The 25292-nt window shown below is 35.9% G+C and overlaps 1 protein-coding gene across 3 annotated transcripts in view; it reads right to left on the bottom strand.

The window, feature by feature from the left end:
* The window catches only part of VPS50 (VPS50 subunit of EARP/GARPII complex), a 93391-nt gene that overhangs the window by 26859 nt on the left and 41240 nt on the right, over nt 1–25292 (bottom strand). For all 3 annotated transcript variants that reach the window (XM_055707959.1, XM_055707955.1, XM_055707958.1), the window contains exons 14-20: nt 21947–22044; nt 21092–21186; nt 20352–20450; nt 17041–17131; nt 15315–15491; nt 7939–8057; nt 6303–6409 (exon numbers count right to left, since the gene is read on the bottom strand). In XM_055707959.1, the coding sequence (XP_055563934.1) occupies nt 6303–6409; nt 7939–8057; nt 15315–15491; nt 17041–17131; nt 20352–20450; nt 21092–21186; nt 21947–22044 (786 nt within the window). The remainder of the gene's footprint in view (nt 1–6302; nt 6410–7938; nt 8058–15314; nt 15492–17040; nt 17132–20351; nt 20451–21091; nt 21187–21946; nt 22045–25292) is intronic.

Here is a 25292-nt window from a genome sequence, read left to right as displayed (position 1 = left end):
GGCTGCAATACTTAGTATTTGGCAGTTTAGCCCAACTGTTAATTCTGTGCTTACTTATTAATGTTTTGAACCACAGCATTATGAACAAATTGAAAAGCAGATTTTAAAAATTCTGTCTTCCAAAAGGGAAATCAAATGCAGCCAATTCCAGCACAACCCAATGTGGAAATTTTCAGACATTTGGGAAAGGATGGTACCCTAACCAAAGCAGCTGCCACCTTTGTATGTGCTATCTGAACATTCTGTATTGCCACAGGCTGATTCTTTTCCACTTACTCTGTGATAAACACATTTTTAAACTTGCCTGTAACCCATACATAATATCAGGGTGATGTGTCACATCCTGGACAGTTAGATTTCCAAGTATCTGTGCAGCTGGCATGAATATTCAAGGTAATCTCTTGGGCAGTACCTTATGCTTTTACAAAGGGCTATATACTGTACACTGCCCAAGTACTGTCCCTATAAAAATCTTCTGAAGCCAAGAACATTTCTCTATTACTACATCACTCAGCATCTTGACACAACAAGTATTCCAAGAACATTTCCTCCTAGTTGCTTTCTCTAACATTATGCCAACTTTTAATTTCTATACATTGTTACCTAGTTGCACTGAAGTTCCTATTTTGGGTGAAAAAAGCGTATATGACATTTCCAAACAGCACCAGCAGCCCAAATCCACACTGTGCTAGCAACTTCCAGAAACACTCGAAACACCACTTAATTTCAGCAACTCAAAGTAGCGTGACATTCTAGAGGCTCCCTGTTAACAGCTAGAACTGCTGAACATTTGCCAGGTTTCTTTTGAAGTATTACTTACAGCACTTCTTTTATTTTCAAAGACAGTAAGCAGAGAGCACTCTCTCTCAGACTAATCTATATAAAACTGACAGCAAAAACCAAAAAAATAAATAAATACACAACCTCCTGAATAACATATATTTGAGTTTTAGTGTATCTGTGGTCATTAGTAAAACAATTTCCTATGGAGTCTCACAATTCCAGACATGCAGCTTCCTACAACATACACTAGGAACATATTTCCACTTTGAAGGAAAAAGTGAAAAGCCCATTGTAATTACATAATTTTAGAAGACTCTATGATTTAGGGTTTTTTAAGTCTCATGAGGTTCTATGCTATGTGACCAATCACTCACCTCAGCTACAAGATTTCTGCCGTGATAATTGTCATCATCATTACTATTATTTTCTTAAAAAGTTAATGGGTTTTAAAGCAAGCAAAATCTAACAGTTTCTTCCAAAAAAGCATTCACAACAAATCAGGCCAAAAAAGGCATCAAAAAAACCCAACATAAGAAATACCCATGATACTATTTCTTAAGTCAGAAAGCTACTAATTAAAATAAGAAGTAACCCAATCAATATACACAATGGTATGTTCACTAATTATTCTTGTTGACCTAGGTCAAAATATTCCATACAGATTTAATACAGGTTCATTCTTCCTTTTCATTTTAAGTCAACATGCAATGGCTTGATAGGAAAAAAATACCCTTATAAATTAATCTAATGGTTACTTTACACTGGAAACAGAGAATTACTTGGCTTATTAACTAGAGGGAAAACCAGATAAATTGAACTGTTCACTCAAAATTTAAGATAAAAAAAGTTACAGCAGCCCCTAGTTCAGTTATACACAGCAACTCATTTGTGTAGTTTATAAATGTTAAGTTACATTTTATTCACCTAGCCCTCATACAAAGCATACAGCACACAGAATCAAAACAGGTTATGAACACTGTTATGCTCGTTCAGTGAGTACTACCAGCTTGCATAAATTCCTAAAAACTGAGGGAACAATTTCTGTTACTTGATTGGAAATTTAAATCTGCATCTTCACCTCACTCCAGACTCTCTTTTTTAAACCTAGCTTCCTTTATTATTTGTTTTTAACTAATATCAGGGAGCTGATCTAGATCTACCAAAAGTCATGCTGATGCAACATATAGGAGGCCAGAATAGCAGGGACAAAATGTAGCAGGGACAAAACCCACTCACGTTAATGCCACCAAACAAATGTCTCTTAAAACTGAGCTTTATTTTCAAGGGAAAGAACACAGAGTACAGGCTTTCTGCAGACAGGACATATGTATACTGTCCCCTGTTCTGTGTTAGGCCCCTGCTTATTTTCTTAGGTGCCACGCCACTGGTGTTGCATATAGAATTCACTTTGACCAACACTGGTTGCCTAGATCTCCTGTGCAGTCGATAAGCAGCTCCAGAAGGCAAGTCTAAGAGATCTATGCAATGACACGCAGACAAAGACATCCAGGACAGCCAAACGCTATCACTGTCTGGAGTTACCTACAGTTCCCCATTGATAATGGAAGGATCCTAGACAGCCAACTCGGTTGTACTCCTTGAAATTACTGTGACGTTCTGTGGCATTTTCCTACCCAAAAATCTGAGACAGTGCAAGACAAACTGGAGCCTTCTATGGCATCAGCAGACTCTTGTTAAAAGATGGGCACACTCCACAGCGTTCCTGTCTGCAGTGGGAAAACACAGGGGAGCGGATAGTACCTGGATCTCCTACAACCTAGCATCACACCCAGCCAAATCGGCCAAGCAACAACATGCTTATCTTCACATTTAATAAGGATGATTCAAAAGACAAGAGGCGTTGTGAAGGGTGGAAAAGCTAATAAATCAAATAGTCTGGCTAAATAGTGGTATCTTATTTATTTCTTCTGTAGTCATTGACCCTTAGTTAAAGAAATATGTCTGACACCCCTGTGGATAGTGCCTGGAAGAAGTGAATCAAACATTTGTGTGCTAAGGCCAAAAGTCATGACAAAAGATGAAGGCATTTTCAGCTTCTGTGGTAGAAGTGTAATACACTAATAAAAACACAGCGGAAAAAAAAAACTGTTTCACTTATGATATCGAACGGTAGGTATTCCTCAAAGAAGATACAAATTAAGGTAAAATGAGGCAGGGTCACTGCAATATAGAAACATGAGAAACTGCAAAGAAACTAGAAATAAAGAATGACTAGGACAAGGACAAAGAGGAAAACCAGACTTGTTTGCTCAGGAAGTTACATTAAGAGCTAGAAGTACCGAAAGTCTTGCAAAACTAAATTTTCCAAAGATAGTAAAAATCAGGAGTTTTCCAATTATGGAAGACTAACAAAAGCAAACCGAACCAGGGGGATGTGACAGAACAGATATTGAGACATACAAGACAGCTCGAAAGCAAGAATGAATAGTTTGTCTTGGTTTTCATTGAGGGCAATATACTGACAGTGAGAAAAGTGAGGAGAAGGGGAACAGAGTGACCAATAGAACTGAACTAGCCACTTTCAACCACACTGAGAATGAGCTGGAGAAGAAATTAAAACAGTCAAACTACAGGAGCAAAGGAATCAGGACATAAAACATGGTCGTGAAATCAACAGTCTTGTAATCAGTGTAATAACCTGTATGTGCAATAAGCAGTCAAGACATGGGTTGTACTGCTACAACTGAAAAACAGCAAATAAAAATACATTCAGGTAGAGGGAAAACAGTAACTCAAGCAACTATTGATCCACTGCTTTAATTTATAGCATGCAGGACTGCAGGTCAAGATTCGAAGAAAGTATGGAAGTGAAAGAAGCAGAAACGCAGCACAAAAATTAAGATAAAACTACTAACCATGGATATACCAGAAGTAAACTATACCAGACTAAGATATATACTCTTGTTAGGGAACCTACGTGATTTTCTAGACAAAGGACACAGTACATTTCACCTATCTGGGATTCAGTGAAAGTATTAATTTAATAATATTGCACAGTAAACAAGTGAAGTTAGAATTTTTTAAATTACTAAGTAAAAATTAAATTTTTATTAGTAAAATTAAAAAGAAAATTTTAAATTAGTAAATTAAAGAGAAGACAGAATGGAGGGTATTGAAAAGGGAGGTATCTCGAAAAGGAACTAGTGGAGTTCCCAGCAACTGACCTCTTTTGTATTTTCATGAATGACTCTAAATGGCACAAAAATAAAAGCTTGATAATGGAAAAACATAAGGAGGCACCACCAAACAGAAAAGGTTTGACATAATGTACAGGAGGAACTGAAGGACTTTGATGACTGCTGTAATAACAATTGGATGAAATTCAGTAGTACAAAATGTAAGGCCATGCATTTGGGGACCAATTAATTGAAAACATGCGTCTATAAACTAGCAGCTTATCCCTTGGAAAAAACTGGGAAAGTGAAGGACCTGCTGGCAGTACAAGCTCATTACAGATGGACTGAGCTGCCAGTACAAGGAAGCTGTGAGAAATCCAAAGAGGTGCAAAAGGGAGGCAACCTGTGCCCAAGATGTGTGATGCAACAGTGACACAATGCAGTGAGATCTCATCCAAAGTATTGCACAAGATTTTGGTAAGTCTATAACAAAAGCAGAAAAAGAACTGGTAAGAAAGTAGGGGACTTGAGCTTCTGGCAGATAAATACAGAGGATACTAAAAAGCTTGGCACATTTCATTTAGCAAATCAAAGACTGAGAATAAATAGGATTGCTTTCTGTAAAAGCAGCAGAGCAGTATGCATGAAAGAACAAGACGATCTGTTAAAGAGAAGAGTAAAAACAGGTGGATAATTTTATTTATTTATTTATTTTTACTATTAGGTTGATAAGGCTTATGGAATAGAATTCCTATTAGATAGTGTGGTGGGAACAAAACAGAAGTATGTTTAAGCTGGAGCTCAAAACAGGCATATTTAGAGGCAGTACTAAAGTGCCACATCTTCCTGTAGCAGGGGCTGCAGGAGGTCACTTTCCAATTCCATGTTCTAAATAATGCTATTATCACTCATTACAGAAACAATATGAAACAATCCCAATAGCAGAAAAAATGAATAATAAATGTAATTCCGGAAGGGGATAAAAGCACATATATGAGCTTTGAAAATAATGTTTAAGTTTGGAGCTATGGCCAGAGTCCACAAATAAAAAGACTCCATATGTAAAACTGGAAAACTAAAATTACAGCTCCACCTACTCATACACTGTTAGGGCAGGGGGGCAGGGGCAGGATGGGGGACGACCAAGTGGTTTGCATGAAAGGGCCACGTGTGATTTCTAGATTCGGTCTTAAATTTTCTTAGAACAAAACCTTATACAAAAAGGTAGCAAACATCTCTCTCCAACCTAACTCACAGATCAGTATCAGAAAATTTATGACAGAATAATCTCAGTGCTTAATTCAGGTCTATATTTTAGATGCTCCTAGAGGGAAAAAAGCTGTAAAAAAGTTTAGAAAATTAATTTCTGATTTAAACTGCCCTCTAAGAAAGCAAAAGGTACTAACCAGGTGTCAGAGCAGTGTTTTTTAAGAACAGCTTGCTCTGAAGTACCACAATAGTTTCCAATCACATAAACATTGAAGACAAACTTAATTAATATAACACACACAGAATTCCTCTCCCTTCTGCCTTATCTGATAAATTTAGGTAACTACTTCCCCTTCTCTAGAAATAAAACTAAAGTCAATAGCAGAAAATTACTGTCATACAAGTATCTAGATAATCAAATGGATGTCACAATCACAGAAAATCAATCCCCTTACACCTAGAATTGGAGGGTAGTGTTTTCATAGAGAACTTTTGACTAGAAAGGACCTCTAGATGTCACCTAGTACAACCTCTTGCTTAGAGCAGGTCTAAGGAGATGAGGCTGCTCATGGGCTTGCCCGTCATGTCTCGATCACCGCCAAGGTCAAAGATTCCCTAAACTCTCTGGAGACTACTAGGATCCATTCCAATTACTGAAATTACCAGTATGGGAGGGCACTTTTCTTCTAGTTGTCTACCATGTAGTAAAAATAGTTATTCTGGATGTGAGAATTTGAGTAACAAAAAGGCAAAAAACCCCAATCTAAGTTCTTACTTTTTTAACTATACTACTTTAAAATGAAGCATTTAATCCACCCAGACATATTAGCAACATAGAAAAGAAATAGATTAATGGTTTATCTCCACTATTTTTACACATTCAATCTTTTAGAGAAATAATCCACAATTATTGGTTAAAATCAATATAAGCCTGCAGATTAATTTTCAAAGTAAAAGTAACTTACAAGATATGACCAAATTTCTCTATTTGATTAAAACAAATTTTTGCTTAGTGCTTTATTTCTATTTTATTAACATTTTTGAAGAGTGGAAATAGAACCCAGGTAGGTTTATTTTTAAAAGCCTTAAAATTCATTTAACATATATGCTATAATCCATACGCTTGCATTAAAGTAAAAAACACATACAAAATACTGCAATTGTTCTACGTACCAACAAGTCTTATTACATTCAGCGTAGTGTTTGTTAGGATAGGTGCATTCACTTTATTGAGGTTATAATCTGATCTCTTTCTGCTCCTCAGAGTTTCTCGAGAAACACTTTAAACAAAACAAAATATACCAGACGTCACTGCCTATTATATTTAAAGACATACAAATAAAATTTAGTAGAAAAGAAATCCTTCCTCCCCGCTTCTTTCCCATGACAGTATGTCTTCCAGTGCAGAATTTTATTTATGCCAAAGCATAACTGGGCTAGGAATCTAATATTTAAAGAGAGAAGCCTGGTCTAATTTACACAAAATTGTGCTAGAGAAAGGAGTTTCTGAGTTCTATTCCAATGCTTGAGTTCTGCAGGCCTCTGTCTGGCCTCTGCAATCATTTTAACCACTCTGACTCAACTTAATAAATTAAGTAAAGAAAAGGAAAACAATTCAAGCCACAACAAAACAGGGGCAGACTAGCAAGCTACAGCTGAAAATGACTACTTGGAGATGGTAACAATTTTGAGGAAGATAAAACTAAGAAAACATTAATTTTTTTAGTAAGTTGTAGTCCTGCAAGAAGCATGGAGCTGGACTCAATGACCCTTATGGGTCCCTTCCAGCTTGAGATATTTGATGATTCTATAAGAGAAACCTTCCGCCAGCTTCTGCAAAATTATATTCTTCCAAAAATTCAGAATGCTTCAATTTCACGCACAAAGCTATGGACAGTGACTGTGGTTTGTTTTAATTAAGTCATTTTAATCAGTATTTCCATCACTTCTTTGAAATGAAGTAGTTTATGTGATGTATCTTATGAAATCATGCTAACGATACTTTATCCTAAAGAATTATTTTGTAAAAAAAAATTTAAAATTCCTCTGCTTTGACCCAAGTGATGGCTTTCTACTTCTGCAGTCTTCTACATACAAATGTTAGCCTGCTTCACAAAGCCTGAATGGACATACATCTAAGCAGTACAGTGTCCTAGACAGAAATTTTATTTCAGATCCTTTTAAAGGCTACAGAGTTGGCTTTAGTTTATACGAATATATATATTTTTATATATATTCATCAAAATAGAATATGTATATTCATATATACCTATGTGTGTATCTGTGTGTGTGTGTATACACACACACACATATACATATTGTTAAAGAAAAAGAGAATTTAAAATTCAAAATTACTTGCCTTCAAGCTATGGAAGAATTTAGGGGTTTTTTTTGATCTGTAAAAGTTTATTGGTGTTCTGCAAAAGCAGAAGCCCAAGCCTCAAACCATTTGTCTGCAAACAACTGCTTTTGACACAATAGAAATGATAAGTATGCACAACAGCGGTTCCAGAAGAACCTTAACATCTAATACTTGCTAATCAGTTTTCCACTATCTGCTTCAGAAAACTTTTATCCTCCTTCAAAACTTTGCTTTCTGAAGTTTTTCTGCAATAATGATGTGCAGTTTAACATTCCTTCCCATTCCAGAGATTTAAGTGCTGAGCCTTTCTAACTGTGCAGGTAGCATAAAGATTATTTGATTATTATTCCATTGTCATAGAGCATAGACTAAACAGAAAATTAACTAATTAGAGTATTGAGAGGAAAAGCATGTAAATGAGACCAAGGATTCACACAGTCTACTTACCTTTTCACAGGGGCATCTCCTGTCTGCTCATCCACATAATCTCTTTTCAACTCTTCAGGAACATCACTGTCACTGTCATACTCTTGATATGCACTTTTTTCTTGTTCATCCGACTCATACTGTTAAAAAAAAAAGGAAGACATTGACTGCCATTATTTTCCTTGTATCATTGTCACCCATGTAACACAGCAGTTTGGTCACTTCCTGGCTTTTACTTCGATCAGGATACAAATAACTCTGCTGGTTGAAAGGCTGCCAACAATGTTCATTAAAAATGCAGCAGGCGAATTACACAAAGCCATTTGTAAGTGCATTTCTAAACAAACTTTATTCTCAGATGTTGATTAAGAGTAAATATTTGCAACACCTTATTTCTCCCAGCCACTGATATTTTTTCTTCCTTTCTTATTGCTGTATCAAGTACCCACGTATCTATCTGAGCTTTTATTAATTGCTTTACAATCTGAAAAAAACAGTAATACAACCTCAACATTTATCCTTATGGTGGCAATAAACCAAAAAAACATCGCACCACACAATCTTAACTATTAATGCAAGAAGGACTGAACTATTGCTTCAGGAAAATTCTTACATTGTACACATTTATAAAACACACCACCAAAACAGTGACTTGCAGTTGTTTGTAAAACTGATTTTAGTACTTCAAAAGACATTTCTACTAGAGTCTTTCAACCACTTAATCTGTTAGAGACCAATGAGATTCTGACTAAGCACAAACACTTCAAGAAAATAATAAGCAGTCAAACGCTACTACAGAAGTGTATTTTACATGGCTGCTATTACCATGTAAATTTTTCTCACTAAATTTTCTGCACTTATTTTCTTCAACTGTATCCTGTTCTATCTACATCAAGAAGAGTTACTTTTATATACCTGTATGTTCTATACATAGAAACTTCGCACTGTACATGGAACAAACAGTAACTGCAGAGCAAGCATGGAACAGGATTCTGCAACCAAACCGATAAACCTTTCCTCATAGAGGAAAATAAAAACTACAACAAAACCCCAAAACACAGCACACTATATTATTCTAAGAAACACTCCAATGATATAACTCAACTGTATCAGTGGGGGCTAGATTAAAAGTATTTTTATTTTTTTTTTCCCCTCTTGCTTTCTCAAAAAACTTGATGAGGTGTTTGGGGCACGCTTGTATTTATTTGCGTTTGCGGGTTCTTGGTTTTGAAACATATGCCATCCTTTATCTAGGTTAAAGGCACGAAGTCCTGATATTTGAAATATTTATCTAACTATCAGTGAAACAACTACTCTTTGATGGAAGAAAGCCCAATGCACTGTTTGTTTCATTTGTTACAATGACACAAATAATTCCAGAATAGCCCTATGAAAAATGTAAATGCATAAATTAAATATGCATATCCACCCTGAGACATGCCTTCTTATACTGATGAACATCTGATGTTAATTGCATCTTTTGAAAACAAGAAGTAGTTACAGAGAACTACTACCTCCAAACATTCAGCTGCATTTTTGATTTTTTGAAACTGTTTCACTCTGTTCAACTGTTGAATTGCATTTCAATGATTTCAGGAGAATTATTTTCAATTTAAGGATGGAAGGTTTGAACCTAACAAGCAATGCCTGGAAAAAAAATGAGCAACACTGGCTACAGCATGGTAGACGAGTTATTATTGTTAGAGTACGAGTTATGTGGAGAAATACTATTCACAAATACAGACAATAAATGCTTTTTATAATTAGGAAGCCACATTTACATATTAGAAGTGTAAATTTGGGAATATTTTTCTTTAAAAACACCTGAAATTTGCAGTCTTTTTCACTCCAATTAAAAGCAATATTTAATGTCAATCGTGTCCCAGTGTTCTAGATTGCTCTGTAGTATAGGCGCTTTAGATGCTTCATATAAATAATGAAATTTTTTTTTCACAAAGTAAATTTCTTAACCCAGAAATGATTAAAGGAAAATAAATACTTGATGCTCTGTGATACAACCCTTTATTCTGAACACCTACAGAGCTATCACAACATCAAGCATATCCGTCAGGCTCCAGAATGCACTTGCACTTGAAAAGAGACCACAATACTTTTTCTTTTACATTTTCCTTAACGTGTACACTGCTCTGAAGCCATTTTATCCAAGGAGTCAATAATAACACATATGACAAAAACAGTCTGGTTCCAGGATCCTTAAGAAATGGCAGGGGTTTAAAGGATACAACTGCTCTCCAGTGGGGAAAACTGTGTCTCAATCACCCAAAATACTCTAGGAAATACATTTTTTTCAGTCATGCATGGCAGTTCTGGGCCACAGCCCCAAGCTATGGACACATTTAAAGCCTAGCACTACAAAAGCAAGAAGCCCACAGCACAAACAAATTCAAAGAAAAACAGCTCGAATGGAAAAAAGAACGTAGTATGAGACAGACAAAAAAGTAATGTTCTGATCATTAGTATTTCACAGGCAAAATTTCTGCCTCATGAACATTCCAGACAAAGGAAAGCTATAACAAAAGCAGCTTAATTTCTTTCAAGAATGAATTGAGTTCAGGCTTGATTTAGAACAAAGAGAGTCATAGTTTAACTTGGCTGGAACATTAGCATGGAGAATTACCCTCACTTATTAGGCATTAATATATAATAAATGACATGCCAATTTAAATTTTATTATTAATTTTAATTAAAATTTAATAATTAAATTTTATTTAAATAAAATGAATATTTAAATAAAAATTAAATTTTAAAATCCAGTGACAGTAAAATGATAAATTGACTACAAACTGTTAACTACAATTCATATTGATTTATGAATCTGACAGTTGACATATTAACTGTCATAACATCATAGATTAAGAGAATTTTGAGAAAAATCGTTTTTACGTGGAAAAATATTTTATTAAGTCTCCTCAACCTAATGCTATTAATAAACTGGAAAAGTTATTTAATGATATAAAAATATCTGCATTTTAAGGTATGCAGTAAGCAAATCACGACCATTAAATAGTGACCTCAATCTAAAGAGAGTTTACACATGCATTTTGAATACGCACAGTCTGCAGAAAAATTTTAAAGTGCCTAAAAGGAATTCAGGAGCAATGCTCAGGTCACAAGTGTTTAGACAATCCACCCAAGCAAGCCTGTAGGGCAGTTGTAAGATTCAAAGTTGAAGGGTGTTAGAAAACTGTACATTATCTGTATCACAAAGATATTTTAGGGAGCTACAGAAAAGGGACATAAAGTAACTCACTGGAGCTCAAGATACAGAGCTGAGGTGACTGGATCCAGAGGCCTATTTTCAGTTGTCCAGAACTAGAACAACTAAGCAGCTTAAAAGACTTTAAAATTATCAGAAGATATTCTGACAGTTCTTACCGTCCTACAGATCATTTGACAAGTAAATCAATTACTTATGTCCTTGTCATGCCATTTCTTGAAATACCTGGAAACATGCCTGCATTCTCTGGAAACAAAATTTTGCAACCTTCATATGAAATAATTTTGATTTTGAGTGCTAAAACATGCCTCCACCTTAACTGGTCAGTCAAGAAACTGAAAGATAAAACTTTTGTAGAAATTTCATCCCACATTACCTAAGCAAGTTATTTTTCGTTCTATGTAAAGGAAAACCAAAGATGGGATTAATTTTGTTTTTAAATAAGAGATCTTTCTATGTGTCAGCACTTTGGAGGGAGCCAGTAATGGAGAGAGGAGATGAAAAATGTGAAAAGGGAAGGTAGGATGGTCACCTATAGAGTACACTCACTTGGGTCACAAGAAACCTTGGTTCTAATACCAGCCAGGTTAGATGTCTTGTACAACTACTGTAAAATTAAGTAACCTGTCCTGTGTCTTAATTCTTGATGTAAATGCACATAATACTTCCCTGGCTCACAAAGATTTTGGAAAGGATTTTATCCTTCCAGCAACTGAGTTAACAGCCAAATACACTGATGAAAACCAAGTGATTTCTTGGCATTGTTGAACATCCTCGTCCATACTCAATATGGTTCTTCAGATTTACTTAACATCTTTCTATATTAAAAGCAGTTAGTTCCCATTTTCCAATGCATTAAAGTCAAATTATCATATGGAATAAACCTCTCTATATACGGTGTTGCTAGAAACACTTCAGACAAAGGAAATATTCAGCACAACTGATTTCCACAAGGAGGGAAGAAAAATCAAAAGCATCATCCTCCATAATCAATTTGAAATTACACCGAGAAACTAAAACTTAACTTTACGTTTTAGTTAAAAAAAAGTTTTATACATGATTCCTGAGTCCTCCAAATACCGCTACATTTAAGGTTAAAAAAGCCTATTTTATAATGACTGTAAATCTAACCTATATTTCACAGGAAACATGCATAATGCATCGTATCTTTGGTATTTCACTTTTTCCACACAGAACATTCTGTCCCTCTGGTGTCAAAGGATAGCCAAAATTCATTACAGTTCTTCACTAGGCACAAAGTCATATTTTATAAATTTTAGATGTTAAGATTTCATTAATACAGAATACTAAATTGGCACACAGCTTTGAAAAAGAGGACAGTGCAGCCAGCCTTGAAAGTCCTTGACAATGTGCAAGCCTACCAAATGGAACACTGACCAAAATTAAAGACAGGGAAACCACAACACGGACTTTGCTACACGCGTGACATATCAGCCTACTGCTAATTCATGGGATCGTGACTCCCTCTAGCCTGTTTCACCAAAATCACAGCTTGCCACTGCTGAACCGAGGCAGCTGCTCTCAGGGCCACTAGAGAAGGCATACAGCATCCTGACAGTGATTCACTATAACCCCATTGCCACCACGGTGCTTGCAGCAACAGCAGCACCGACACGCAAAGCACGAGGCAATCCTTTACCGATGAACTAATGCTTACCGTCTGAAGCTAGGCCTGAGCCTCACACACCTTCAAAAAATAGACAGCAGTGAACAACCAATATGAAAACTGTTACCTTTACATACAGATACTTTTTCCAATGGCTTGAGATAAATTCAGAATAAAAAGACATTTTCACCCCGGGATGATTGGACAGTCAAATTAATTGACTCCCTGAGGTAACGAGGCAACTCATAAATTCCTGGATAATGATATTACTCCATTACAATAAAGAAGGTGGTTCTGGGGTGGGGGTGGTTTCTTTGACTTTTTCTCAATAGAATTCTGTAACAAATAGAGGAAAACCTGCCCACACAGTTAGTTTGTAACTCATACAGGTTATCAAGTAACCTAGTAAGACCTGCAGGAAAGATTATCTCTCATGAGCCTGCAGTGTTGTGCTAGCCACTACCAGAAATGGGATGCTGTTAAGAGAACCACCGCTGGTCTTACATAATATGACAATTCCTGTGTAACTATCACTGCATGCAGTTTGTACTCCAAACACTATATTTGTACAAAAAGCTAAAGCTTTTTTTTTTTTTTTGCCTTTAAGCTCTATCATTTCTTCAAATAGGTTCATCATTGGAGAAAAGAGGTAAAAAAATACAACCGAAGACAGAAGACTGCTATTACTGATAGCAGTCTGCTTGGCAGCAGCATGTGACACTTCACGCTGGCAAAATCCAACAAAATAGTATCTCCAACACGTTCATCAGCATTGCTACCTAATTTTTTCATCAAATGACTTCACGATTATAGAAGCAAAAGCTTCATGCAGAGAAAGTCAATGTCATTTAAATTTTACTTTCTATGTTCCAAAAATTATTCCTTTTTGTTCTTGAGATCTTATCCACTCTCAGTAGCTCCAGTTAATATCATCTTTGGAAAATAATTTCACACCTTCGTAATTATTCTACATGCAAATGGTGGCAAAAAAAATCCTACAATATTTAAGATTTATATCTGCACTCACAGTGAAGGTCATGATGGCTCTATACCTTTGTTAGAGTCAAACTTTCAAAAGAAAGCTGTCTTGAAGGGAAAAAAAAACAACCAACACACAAAAAAACCCCAGAGTTGTTTATTTTCTAGTCCTTTTCCTTCAGACAAATCTTAAAAAACCCCAATAAAACTACTCACAAGCATATACAAAAGTCTGAAATTAACTCTTCAGCTTTCATTTTGAAAACCTCAAAATTATTATTGGTATCACCATTAATCCTTACTTCATTAAGGATCATTTTAGCAAACACGTACCAAACTGGTTGCCCAGACTCCCCAAAGATTTATTTCAGAATGGGTTTCTACAAAGTACCATGGAATTCTGCAGTTTTCAGCATGCCCTGCAGTGCATTAATCTTTGCTTAACATGCTCATTTGGAGTCTACACATGACTCACAGTGATAATCATGAAACTCTTCTCAGTTTACTGATACGAAAAGGCAGGACGTATATTCTGCTGTATAACTTGACAGGGGAAGAACTACCAGCAAGAAACTGCCTCTGCAGCACACCCTTTAAGCACAATGCAACAATATTTTATGCCAATCAACTGCATTTTCTCTTCAAGTGACACAGTAGGAAAGAGACTGCAGCATCGCCCACGGAAGGAAAGGCACTGCAGCACGACACTCAGGTGTGTGTGATATAGATCAAGCCGCTTTGCAACTTAATTTCCAGAGGGAAAGCAAGAAAGATGAGGCTGAAAACCAGAAAGCCATCAGTGTGATGGCTGGATTAATTAACATTTAACAACAACAAAAAAAAATAAACCCAACTTTATCACAAAAACAAAGCCCAAGGAAGTATTATTCATCAAAGGGATAAACAAAAGCAAAAGAAAATATGCTAATGTAGCATTCAAGACAAAATTTTCATTAAAACATATTTGATCACTGCTAGATTTTGACAGAATTCTGAAAAAAAGAAATATACAGTTATTGTTTAGCTTTATAATACATCCCATCGCAAAGTGAGTGTCCCAAGCATTTAAATAACAATTAAAAACTGCCTAACATTAGACAATCCAAGGTAAATAAATCTCTTAAGTGTGAATAAACACAACAGAAGGAGCAAATCCACTATGATTCTTTCCAAAGAAGCCAGAAAGCCAGTCCTAAAATGACAAAATTTCTTTCACAAAGAAAGCTAACTTAAACCCCTGGAAAATTACTAATTTAGGGGAACATGTCTTGCTAGCTTTCCAGAACACTTGACTTCAGTGAACAAAAAAAAAAATATTGATCCATTGCAAAACAAACAACTTTAAACAGGATGCCTGGCTTTCTGGCACTGTTAAAAGCAAAGCAACCTACCTAATTAAAGGAGTAAAGTGGCTTGAGATTTTACACAGTACTGCAGTTAACTGATCCCCATACCAAGACATTTTGCCATCATTGATAGACAAAATAAATCATTTAACTGACAGCAAGATATGCTTTTTTTTTTTTTTTTTTTCTTTTCTGAAACACTCCATACCCCATTGGAAGCTAACACATCTTCTGTCTCATCATCTTTGCTCTCGGCCTGAATTTCAAATGGGTTTCCTCCATTACAGTACTGCTCAAATAATGTTACTGTTGTTGAAATTGCTGAAGCAGGCTGCTTACTAGGTGACACAGATGGGGAACGTGACTGCTCCATGAATTTAAATTCCTGTTAATAGAAATAAAGTACAATTTTAATCATCAACAAGACAGTATTATTATGACTCCAGTTCCATAAAAACAGGAAATAACAAACTTGTGGACAATTAACCTGATATGAAAACTTTCAGTCAAAGCTTGCTGTTTATTTAAACACGCTTTTCACATTGGCTAATGTTAACCTTGAGACTGGCAATCTTATACTGCTTGTCTTTCTAATTTTAGCGGGTTTTGGTTATAGCATGCAATACATCTTCTGAAAATACTCGCTGTCTAGAACTATGTAAAAACTAAGTGGGTTTTTTATTTCACAGAAATTAGGAGACAGAACTAAATCTGAATTCTATCCAAAAATGTAGTTTTCTTTATACAAGTTACCATGTAATTTACTAAAGCTGATTTTTTTTCATAATATTTTATTTTTAAAAAGTTCTTTTCAAAACTTACTCCTTTTCAAACCCATTTCACACAGTTTCTGATGGCTGAGTGCACAGACTTTTGCAAACATACGGACTAAGTAGGGCACATAAGGTAGGGGGGTTTAGACATATTTTTTTTCTAAAAACCTTACCTCAGTTGACATATTTTTATATATTAAGCTCTAGCTATTGATCTTCATCAACAGCAAAATGTATGTTACCATTTATCTAAAGGTTTAAAGATCGAAATGTATAAAGCTAAAAGGACTGCAAGGTTAGATTTGTTTATTTAAATAAATGTTACTTTCTGCCGTTTTCTACTGATCCAGTGCCTTCAGCAGTATGTATGGATCTATAATCCCATTTCCCTATTAAAAATATTATTTCTTTTGCTACTGGATGCTATTGAGGGCCCTCCTTCCTTTTCCCTCTGTGCTATTACTGTCCCAGTAGCTTCTTGCTTATTTTTATAGTTAATTCTACAAAGACTGCAATATTATCTTTTGCTTGAGATTGCTTGGCTATATCCATTTTTGTACTTTAGTGATAGCTTGAATCGAAGGCACCCATGTTTCATTTGGCAAGACAGGTGAAATTCATCCACTATGTGCTAAAATTCACAAAAATCACTTTAGGACAGCAAGTGAACTTGACCACAGAAGTTGAACTTGACCTTCCAGTTGAACTTGAGCACAGAAGAATTAACTTTCTTTTTTTCCTTTCCAAATGAGCCACTATTATCCATATTTCCATAAACAGATGCCAAAATTGGTAGAAGCTAGTGAGCGCTCCTGTGACTACTTTTAGGTACTCATCTTTTAGCATCTTACTTTCAGATAAATAATTTAGAAATGGAAAAACTGACACATTAACAGCACATTAAAACACGAAAAGACTAACATTACACTTACAACTCTAGCATCTTCTGTAAACTTCTACCTGCCTGAAACAAGAACACTACTGTTTTAAAAGCATTTGAACCTTAAGTTTCCAATCATTATGAAGTAAAATTTAGGGGGGGTTTAGCAGCCAATAAAAGCATTTGCACAGTAGTTCATCAATCTTACTACTACTCAGAACATCTGGACTCTTAGCTATTGAAGTATTAATACGTTTGTATGTGCTATTCATAGAACGTACATGAAGCTGCAGAATACTAAAGCTTGATTTAACAGGACAAAGTTCCCAGGTCTCATTCTCCAGAAACATTCTTAATTCTTCTAGACGGGTTCTGAAATGAACAAATTAATACTTTTAATTGGCAGCAAGAGTACATCAGGAAGTAGACAATTATTTAACTTATTCAGTGAGAAACACCTTCAAAAACTGTTGAAAAAGTCACACTCTAAAACAGATATTTAACTCATTTTTTCAACTAGCAGACCACTTAAAAGCTGTAGCTACTAATACAGTTATGTTTTATGACACTTCTGGAGAAATTCTTTAAGAATGTCCATCTCCAAAATTTGGAAACAAATTTTTCTGTCAAAGCCAATAGAAATTATAGTGGAACATCTATGATTATGCAGCAATACTGACCTTTCTTCCTCTATGTAAACCATAGAAAGCAAAATAATATATACACTTTATTAACAGCACAACAGCTTCTGTAAGCCCACACAAGACAGATGCTTCTTTCAAACACACTGAAGCCAACAGGTAGCAAAGGGAAGTAGAAAGAATTAATGTTCTACAGATTTCTCAACTTTTTAGAGAAGAAAAAAGTTAAATGTCTATTAATCTCTTATGCTATATTTTTCTTAATAGCTTAACTTTAACTTGGTACTAATATAGAAAGTGCTACTAGGGAAAGATAATCGAGCCATTACATCTCTGCATTGTTTCTGTTATGTTTTTAATCATCAGAAAAGCCTCTGTTCAGCCATATGCAGAAATACCTTTATTAAGTCTTTTTGCCCCATAAGCAGGAACTCATACAGGAAAAGACAGCAATGAGTGTTTATTGAGATCACACTGCTGTATCTTTTTTTTTTAATATTTGAAATATTGTTTTGTTTAACAAGTATCAGTTGGTAAATTATGCACTGGGTTTCCAATTAGGCAGTAAAATGTTCTAGAAATACCACTATTTCAGTAATCAACAAACTATTATTACCACTACAATTAAAATTTTCTTGCCTCAGCAAGATGAGTAATGTGTTGAATTATGACTACAGTTTTCTTTCTTTATTTAAATTCACCAGTTAAATGCAAATAGGCTTCAAGGGCTATTTTCAAGGCACTGAGTACCCATAGTTTGCAGATCTTCTCACAGTAAAGCCAACAGACACAACAGATAAGAGATTCTGTGAAAAACAGCATTATGGATTAAAATTCTTTGAGAGGAAAACCAAGGAGAAAGAGTCATAGAAAAGCACACATTTAAAAGCAACGCAGCACCAATTTTTGTATCATTTCAAAACTGAAATCAAGGCACTGACAAAGTACTTGGAAAAATGCCATTCATTTTCACCAGCATACAAGTCTGGAAAGGGGCACACAGGGAAGGTCTGATGCATTCATTTTCTGAAAAGCTTTAGTGATCAAACACGCCTTTTTTACAATCATATTGGAACAAAAAGTAAATTGCATTCCAAAAATTGTTGTCCAAAGACTGATGTTGTCTGCCAAAAGCTCATTCTAATTTTTGCAAATAATCAACTTTTACCCAAAAAAGACTTCATGTATGCTCTTCCACACTTTTTGAATTACACGACCAGTTCATTTGAATGCATTCTCTGTTGGCAGTTCTCTACAAAAACCACACCACCCAGCATGCCCCATATGTCAAATTACAAAATCAAAGAACTGATTACTCCTCGAATCTGAGCATTTCAGCTCTATGTAGCTTTTATGTACTAAAGAATCCTTAAGGCAAGACGCTTACAGCTCTTTATATAAATCAACCTGAGGGATATAGCTGGGAAATAAATTTGTTTATATTTTTCCTTCTGAGGATGAAAACATCAGCCAATTAATCTTCACAATACCCACACAGCATAAAACACAAAAAGTATTAAAAGGTTCACATAATTTGAGTCATATCAAGTATTTCCTTTTATTTTTACAAGAATTACAAAAAGCACTACCTTAATAAAAAACACAAGTTATTTTTAAAAATATATTAATTCTAAACATATACCCATCAATGTTCCTTAATCTTTACTTTATTCAAAGATAATTCAGAAAATTTATTAATATGATTCCCTAAGCTATTAAATAGGTCATTTAAACATAAGCAAAACTATGTTTACGTAACCAAATGGGGTATTATGTGGTAAGTCAGTGTAGTACAAGACTTAGGTAGACCAAAACAGCCCTTCCGAACACAGAGCTGTAAGCTCAGTTTCCAATTCAGTTCACAAAATTCAGTTTGGAGTTTGGAAATGCTTTCAAGAGAAAAAGATAGGTGGCAAGACACTTTAATCAACTCTTCTCCTGACAAGACATAATGTGCATCTGATTAAGGCTCAAGCTTTTCAGACAACTGGATCCGGGGTCTTCATCTAGTGTCCAAAAGGAAATCCCAGCTACAAACTACCACAGCTGGAAGAAATTCCAAACATGCTCTAAGCTTCCAAATTTAGATGCTGTCTCATGTTCTCCTGACGTGATTTTCATAATTTACGAATTTTAGACAGAAAGTCTCAAACCAAATGGGTTTGGATGTATTAGTTATATGACAGCTCCCATACAACAGATCAGGACTGGAAAAGTGTGAGTTTCTTAGAGCAAGGAAGCTTTTTACACCCAGAAAGAAGATAAATGCTAGATAGCTAGAATGAAAGAGTTGTCAATCATCCAAACCAAAATGAGAAATCAAAACAATTAAAACAGACAAGTCTTGAAGCTGTCATGGCTATATATCATATCTCAGGCCAGAGACTACCTGCACATGACAGCATATATGACTGGCCTCAGACATGATAGTAGGCTGAAACATAATCAGATACTGCCAATGAAAAAACTATGAAAACACAACTGAAAAAGACGGACTCAGTGCTAGACTTCTAATTTGATATAAGACAAAACTGCATATTGAAAAAAAAATTCATAGGTACACATGATCAGCCCTTTTTATGTAATGGCACAGAAAAAGAAGCAACAATTTTGCTACGAACTATGGGCTTCAGATGCATTCATCCTCAGGATCCCAGGAGACAGCTTGAGAGGAACCTGAAAAAACACTGAAATTGTACACAAAATTTTTGATCTTTATCTGGCTTGCCTGCTGCAGAATAAGTTTTCCACAACCACAGTGGATGCAAAGGCTTCTATACCCTCTCCCCTTATCCGAGGTTCAGAGACCTAGTCTCATCATGAAACATATTCCACTATCTAGCAACCTTAAAGCAGGAACATTATGCAGTGGAATTCCTTTGTAAAGCATTTAAAGTTAAACCCAACAAAAATAAATGCCATTAGATTCATCCACTGCACATTAGTCTCACCTGTGGTATGTTTTGAAATAATTAACACTTTGTTTTCTGATAGATTCTTGCAAAACTTCAGACTTACTGCCACAAAATTCTTCTCCAACTTGCATCAGCCTATAACAATAAAACAAAGTTTAGAACTATTTAATAATACTGCTGTTCCAACCTGAATAACAAGCCTCAATCAAATCAAATACATGAGCATACATGTATCTCCATTGCAAACACTTCACTCACTCCACAAAAGTCCAAGTTTCTTTCCTCCAATTCCTATCACAGTGTCCCATACACATAGAGAAAAAGAATCATAAGCAAAATAAATGGCTTTTTGAGATCTCATCAGGGCAAGTTGTACAGCTTAGCCTGAATCCATCATTTTATTATGAAAACAGAAGGATATAATACTGTACAGGTTAGCAGTAGCACAGGATTTTACTGCTCTTGACAAAAAGTGCCTTTAAAAGCTTTTAGAAACATCAAAATTGTCAGATCTGCACATCTGAAACCTTAAAGGTGGACAACACTGAAATCATATAGCACTTAAGTGCAACTTGAGCAGCAAAGCAATTTATGCTACCTCTTCCAAATACATCCTCATAAACTCCCACATAAAGAAGTGTTCTTCAAACTATCAGTAGATATGAACAAGGTTGGCCTCAGGATGTAAACATCAGTCTTAAGCAACTGTGCTGTCTTATCAGAGCTCAAGTTTGTGCACATCTATTAAGTGATCTTATGACCATATATCGGTATACCTGCTGATAACATCAAGTACAAATATGAAGTCATCATATTTGAAGTTAGACAGATCTGTTCCCAGAAGATATGTTTTCACTTTCAGTTGAACATCCTACAAAACACAAATGAGTTTTTACATACTTAATACACTAGGGGCAAAAAGGTGAAGGCTCAGCTACCTGGTTCATTAGCACTTTTTAGTTTGTTTACACTTATTACTTCTTTTTGAGATTTAGAGTAGAACTCCACTTTCTGTAACGTGAATGATTTCTCACTGACCTTCTATAATAATATTACAATCAGTTTCTTTAACATTCTGTAAGACAAGGTCAATCCTAGATGCTTTATTGTCACTCCAAAAACAGAGCTCTGGATTACAATTCAGCCATGTAAAAGGTTTACTGCTTTTTCATCATACATTTGGGGTCTCACTGCACATCAAACTGATCCAGCAGTCAGACCAGGAATACTGTGAAACCAGGCAGGTTTGCAAGACTTCAGGTTCTCCATAGCTATGTTTATACCAGAAACATAAAGCAGTATGACTGTGCTAACAGAAAAAAGAACATGAGAAGAAAATAGCTTGTGGGACAGCACACAGGTTGGGAAAAGCAGAATCAGGCTGAAAGTCTTGTTTCTATATTTTGGTATCTCTCCTGAGTTTTTAAGCATAACCACCAAGTAGCGACTGAATCACAGCCATTTTGTTTCCATGGTTTTGATATATTTAGCTCAAAACAAATCACTTTAAAACAAAATCCCTGGAGAGATTTCTCAAAGAGGATCAGTATAAATATAATTGTAATTAATACTGGGATGGTAATGTTGTGTGTAAGATAAATATTTAGGAAAAAAAGAAAGAAAAACCATACCTGCCATATTCGTGAAAGTCCATGTTCCAATTTCTTTTTTACATAGTTGCGGTCAAAACTATTCTCTTCAGTTCCGATCACATTGCTGCCATCTGAAACTGATGGTGAAAGGTATTGTAGATATTTGCAAAAGCCTTGAAATGTATCTTAGTTTTCTACCTGTAACGAAACTTCTGCCTTAGTCATTATCATATTATCCACTATGCAAACTCCAGGAGAGCTCCATTGGTCTAAACTTTTGAAAGGAAATTAATCAAAAGCTTTCCTGCTCTGCATTAGTGTATAATAGTTATATGTGCTTTATTACTTTTATGTAAACAAGATACCTCACTCAAAAAAAAAAAAACCTCAACAGATGAGAGTAACAGATACTGGTATTTCAAATACAAAAGATAAAGTTGAATGCTGAAGTTAGCACTGCTTATCTTCTACAGGATTCTCCAAGATGAACTTAAAAATTTCAGAAGCAAGATTTTTAACTTTCTGCCCCAATAAATTCTGTCTGCAGCTCTTGAGGAAAACTACTGAAATTTTTCCCATGAACTATGCAAACAATATAGCATGTTTTTTCTTTTTCTTCCTTATATTTATGTTGCTATGTTAGTCATGTTAATCTATGCTTATGCATGAGAATGTCAATCATATAATCAGATGTTTTTCATTTTTCCAAAATTGTTTTATTTGATTCTAAAACTTTCATTCCCACAGTACTGGCTCACTTTCCAAAAAAGTACTTGTCATACATGCTAAACTTCTCCTGTATGAGGTGTTCTCTCTCCCCATGGAGGAAATATATTTTATTTCCATTTTAAAAGATAAAAGGTAGTATTTCATATGTAGTTTGTGAGCATACAGTTGTGGTTATGCTTGCAGTCCATCATGGCAGTGTCATGCAGTTTACTTCACAGCCTATAACTCACCACAGGAAAGCTCTCTCTTAGCCAGACTATACATACAACCTTACCCATGATAAGAAAACTGCTGATCCCAACAAGGAAAAAAAATATGCCTATCCTTTAAGACCAAACCATTTAGTGATTTGACATAAAAGGTAAAAATATACAAAAAATATTACACTGGAATATTACAAAGTGTACAGCCCCCCTTCCATCCCATCATTCAAAAGGCTGCAAACACAGAATTGTCTGTATACCCCTAGCATTGCCATGCAGCTCAGACCTGTCTTTCCATCTCTTCTGCATCCTCCAGCTAGTTTTCAGCACTTGAGAAGACTATGCACTCATGTTCCTGGCCCAGCTGGTCTCAACTCTCTACCTTCATGCACAGGCTCCCAACTCAAAACCATTTCTTTCCCTTACTCCTGATCCCAGCGCATACTCTCAAAAATCTCCACCAAGTCCCAAGCTACTGTTTTGCCCACATCAGGAAGTCTCCTCCCTGCTGCCCGGAGTCACAGGAACAGGCAGCATAAAGCCCAGATCCAACAGGAACCCAGAGAGTGATCCCGAGAAAACTAACTAACTAACTAACTAAATGAACAAATGGAAGTGGAAAAGACAGTCCCTACAATTCAGATCTACTTGGAGAGAAAACAGACATGTCTAACAGACTAGGGCATGTCTAATGTTCTTGCCTTAGATTACATTCCTGAAAGATGATGAGGCCATTTTCACAACCTGTTGGACTTTGTGACCGGGCAGATACATCACTGCTACAATGCAGACATGCAGGTAAAGGAAAGAGCAGAATGTTTAACAGCTCATGTGACTGCCAGTAGTGCCTTGGTCAGCCCTAACTTGTGGAACACATCATTTGGAAAAACAATTCCTTTCCAGCATCAACAAGGAATTCGGAAGCAACCCAAGGCTATGGACCGAACTGCCTCAGTGAGATTACACGCAGCTTCCACGCAGAGACACAGCACTAAAGCTGTGAAGCACGCTCAGCTGTTAAACTGTCACCCTGCCAGACAGCTCAGGTGCAGCTCCAGCAGCTTCTCATTCATGAGCTGATCTCAATGCAGGGGCAAGATTTTACATGGTCATTCAAAACTAGCAAGGACAAAAATGCCACCTGCATACTAAATCCCTGTCACAATAGTGTTCCTTAGATGGTAACATGCTACCAGGACCACAGTAAGAGCTAATCCTGACTGACCTTTGCAGTTCTTCATTACTAGGCTTCATAGTTTTTTTCTGAAAAGCCTCCTGGCTTAATTTCACTTTCCTCAGAAAGAGTACCAATTTTTCATATCTAATTTTGCTGTCTACTGAAGAAGAGTCCAGAACCATAAAGAACCTATGTCTGCCCTCCACCTGCTAGCGCTAAGAAATTTTTTGTCAATAACATAAGTGCTCTTTCCATGTCAAGCCTTGCCCTGAATCCAGACCTTGCAGATGAATATTGTGTAAATACCATGAGCACCTGACTTAAGAGCCCAGTAAGGAATAGGAAACCAGATACAAGACTTTAATCAGCCTTTTCAGATGTGTGCAGAACAGACCTCCACAGTGCTGTCCGGCCTATTGCATATTTAAGAGAAGGAAGGAAAGAGTCACTCACTGAACAAGAATGGTTATGACGGGTATCAGATACTGATTACTCTATTAAACCAAATTATGAAAGAGCACAGCATCGTTTGAACATGTTGTGACCGTATTTACTTCACATCATCCAGTGCTCACTGTCAAGCGAGCAGTTTTCTCCTGTAACAATCACTAATCCTAAATAGCACTTACACTTACCAGTGCCTCATACTCCCAGTCCTAAGCCAGACTCTCTTGTAAGTAGAAAAGCATGATATGCATCTTCCTTCTCCCCATCAATCACCTGTTCTCTGCTTTGAACTTCTCCAGAATGTTTCTCAGAACGAGAACTATTTGCATTTCACATGCAAACAAAATTTTAAAAATTCTAAATATATATATATAATCTATGACCTATTATATGGATGTTTATATAAGCACAATTAGAAGCAACAAAAATATGAACCCTCCAACACCTGTAGCTCCATTTAAATTAAGCAAATGTGGGGAATATGGTTACTGAGAAGGACGCTGGCCTTGCTTAATTTCTTTCAAGTGGAGATATTCGGTTTGTCTGGACACGTTATTAACTATGAACTTTATCAAACACCGAGGGAGCTTCATGTGCAAGCTAGGGATTATGATAGTGAATCCATGAACGCTACCAAGGAGAATCTTCAAGCCAGTTGAGTTAAAATTAGCCTGCTCACAAGGCTGGACCTCTAGAATACAGAACCAGCCAGAATATAAAAGCTCTGCTACGTTCAATTAAACAACTCCTCCTCACAATTAAAAACATAATAAAATACATTCTATAATTTTGGCCTATATTAGGGATAGATACTAATTTCTTCCAAGCC

Source organism: Falco cherrug, chromosome 4 (assembly GCF_023634085.1).
Source record: "Falco cherrug isolate bFalChe1 chromosome 4, bFalChe1.pri, whole genome shotgun sequence".
In the NCBI taxonomy this organism is placed as follows: domain Eukaryota; kingdom Metazoa; phylum Chordata; class Aves; order Falconiformes; family Falconidae; genus Falco; species Falco cherrug.
The sequence above is the reverse complement of the archived record's forward strand: the minus strand, read 5'-3'. Positions and strand labels throughout refer to the sequence as shown.